This window comes from Sinocyclocheilus rhinocerous, unplaced genomic scaffold, assembly GCF_001515625.1.
Source record: "Sinocyclocheilus rhinocerous isolate Xijiao unplaced genomic scaffold, SAMN03320098_v1.1 scaffold828, whole genome shotgun sequence".
In the NCBI taxonomy this organism is placed as follows: Eukaryota; Metazoa; Chordata; class Actinopteri; order Cypriniformes; family Cyprinidae; genus Sinocyclocheilus; species Sinocyclocheilus rhinocerous.
Window position 1 is genome coordinate 556,525 of NW_015634025.1, and position 2,866 is coordinate 559,390.

At 44.8% G+C, this 2,866-nt stretch overlaps 1 protein-coding gene across 1 annotated transcript in view; it reads right to left on the reverse strand.

The window, feature by feature from the left end:
* Nucleotides 1-2,866, reverse strand: part of vps13b (vacuolar protein sorting 13 homolog B) — a 109,977-nt gene that overhangs the window by 58,427 nt on the left and 48,684 nt on the right. Inside the window, exons 20-21 of the mRNA XM_016559011.1 lie at nucleotides 2,809-2,866; nucleotides 2,519-2,730 (exon numbers count right to left, since the gene is read on the reverse strand). Coding sequence (XP_016414497.1) covers nucleotides 2,519-2,730; nucleotides 2,809-2,866 — 270 coding nt within the window. The remainder of the gene's footprint in view (nucleotides 1-2,518; nucleotides 2,731-2,808) is intronic.

Here is a 2,866-nt window from a genome sequence, read left to right on the forward strand (position 1 = left end):
GGAAAATATTCTTTAGATATAAACCTAAAATCGCCAGTAGGTGGCGGTCACTGATCTATATAATGATATATTCTCTAGATCAGTGGGGCTGCAAATCACTGTATGAGTGAGTCACTGAGTCATTCATTCAACCGATTCGTTCAAACAGAGGATTGATTCAGTAATGAACCACTGCTGTGTGTTGCTCAGAGACGCAAAACAGTTCTGCTGTGGCTTTGTTTGGAACTATTTCCGTTGACGAAATTGAGCAAAAACAAGAACTGTTGTGTCTAAAATGTAAGTCACTTAATATTAACTTATTGTTTATTGAACTGTTCATCAAATCAATATCACATTTGCAATCGCACTGATATTTGGAGAAAAACATCACTCTTCGTGTGATATTAACTATATCAGATGATATCAATATAAAAGACATATAAAAGTCATACAGGGGCATATTTGCCCCCTTATCTTGAATTTTGTTTGGTTTTAGCGATATACTTAATTATGTCAAATCGCATATCATTTAAACAACAATTACGATATTATCGTAAACGATATATATCGCACACCCCTATCGCCATAATTTCAGTCTTTACATTTTTTTACACAGAAACCCACCAGTTTTGTAGACTGACCCAGAGACTGAACAAGACAGACAGAGAGACACACAGAGACAGAGTGAGACAGAACACAAAAAAGGAGTGCTCAAAAAAGTCATCTCTGTGTAATGGTGTCAGATCTGACTAACAAAGCACTCGATATCACCAACCCTGAAAAACATGGAAGAATCAAAGACATTATGAATGAAGAGAAGGAGACATACATACAGCATTGGAAAGAACAAACCAAAGACCAAAGTCGTCTCCAATGTTATCTGAAACTCAACAGAGAGTACAGTCTGGCTGACTATCTGGTCTCAGTCAGGAATATAACACACAGACATTTACTGACCAAGTACAGACTGAGTGACCAGCAGCTGGCCATGAGACAGACAGATACACACAGAGACAGAGTAAGACAGACAGAGACAGAGTGAAACAGACAGAGAGACACACAGAGACAGAGTGAGACAGACAGACAGATAGACACACAGAGACAGAGTGAGACAAAGTGAGACAGACAGAGACAGAGTGAGAGACACACAGAAACAGAGTGAGACAGACAGACAGACAGAGTGAGACAAAGTGAGACAGAGAGAGACAGACAGAGAGACACACAGAGACAGAGTGAGACAGACGGAGACAGAGTGAGACAGACAGAGACAAAGAGAGACAGAGACAGAGTGAGACAGACAGAGACACACGGAGACAGAGTGAGACAGACAGATAGACACACAGAGACAGAGTGAGACAGAAAGAGACACACGGAGACAGACAGAGACAGAGTGAGACAAAGTGAGACAGAAAGAGACACACAGAGACAGAGTGAGACAGAGAGAGACACACAGAGACAGAGTGAGACAGAAAGAGACACACAGAGACAGAGACAGACAGAGAGAGACACACAGAGACAGAGTGAGACAGAGAGAGACACACAGAGACAGAGTGAGACAGAAAGAGACACACAGAGACAGAGACAGACAGAGAGACACACGGAGACAGAGTGAGACAGAAAGAGACACACGGAGACAGAGTGAGACAGACAGGCAGAGAGGCCAGGAGCCGGTATGACACATCCGTGAGTCATGGTAACCGAACAGATTTAGTATATCCACAAAATCACAAACGAGCGAATCATTTTTTCCTCCTGCTGTTTTTCCTTCGTCTCGCTGCAGTTCTGCTTCTGATTCTGCAGCTTTTTTGGGGCAGCGATTATTTAACACACGTTTCCTTTCCGCCACATTCCGCTCACAGCTGATGGCACGGAGAGAGCGGCAGCCAATCGGCTCGCAGCAATCAGCAGCGCTCACAGATCTGCGCTCAGATACGTCAACATTCATTTCACATGGACCCAAACAACGAGATGCTCCATACGAGAGCAGACGCGAGCGCCGGCGTTCAGAACAAACAGTCTGGATCTCACGTTTCCAGAGAGGATCAAGTGAATCGTGTGTTTGTGTGCAGATCAACAACAGAAGGACGTTCATGTTTCCGCCAGTGAAGCGTGTGACACTAAATACCACCGTCGTGTTTGCCGAGGCTCTGCGTCAGGACGATTCACTGCAAATGACTTTCAGGACAGGATTCGACCGTAAGGATGACTCGTACCTCGAATGGGTCACTGCTGCTGCCACTGAATACTTACATTCATTAATCCTGTACATCCAATTATTTTAATATTATTTCTAGAAAATAAATCATTATTGTTGAGCCCTGTATCAAAGCTGGTTTGAATCTGTCACAGGTAAGAACAATGGATTGAATCAGTGCAATGAATCCACAGAATTGACTGACAAAAAAAAAAAAAACTACAAATTATATATTGACAAAAAAACAACAACATTAAAACATATCAGACTGCTGGATTTACTCTCTATACATACATATTTATTTATTTAGAGAATGCAGTGGGCTGATGGGAAACGCGACAGTACCTGAGGGTTGGAGCATTTGAGGTGCACTGGCTGCAGGTCCACATGCAGACACATGATGAAGGCGTCTCTGCTGTCAGGCTGCAGTTTGGGAGCGGTGAGCGCCAGCGTGGAGGTGCATCCCACCGGCTCGAGCACGCTGAGAGACCGCTGCTGTCCCAGGAGAGAGTAGATGCTCAGCTGACTCACACACACTGTCCACGGGAACGCATCGCCTGCACACACACACAGACACGCGTCACACTCGTGCTTCAGAACGCACCGAGAGAAACTGAAGAGTGCCGCTCTCGTACCCTCCTCCAGCACAGGTCTGGGCACAGTGAACGGGACGTCCTGCAGCGGCTCCATGCG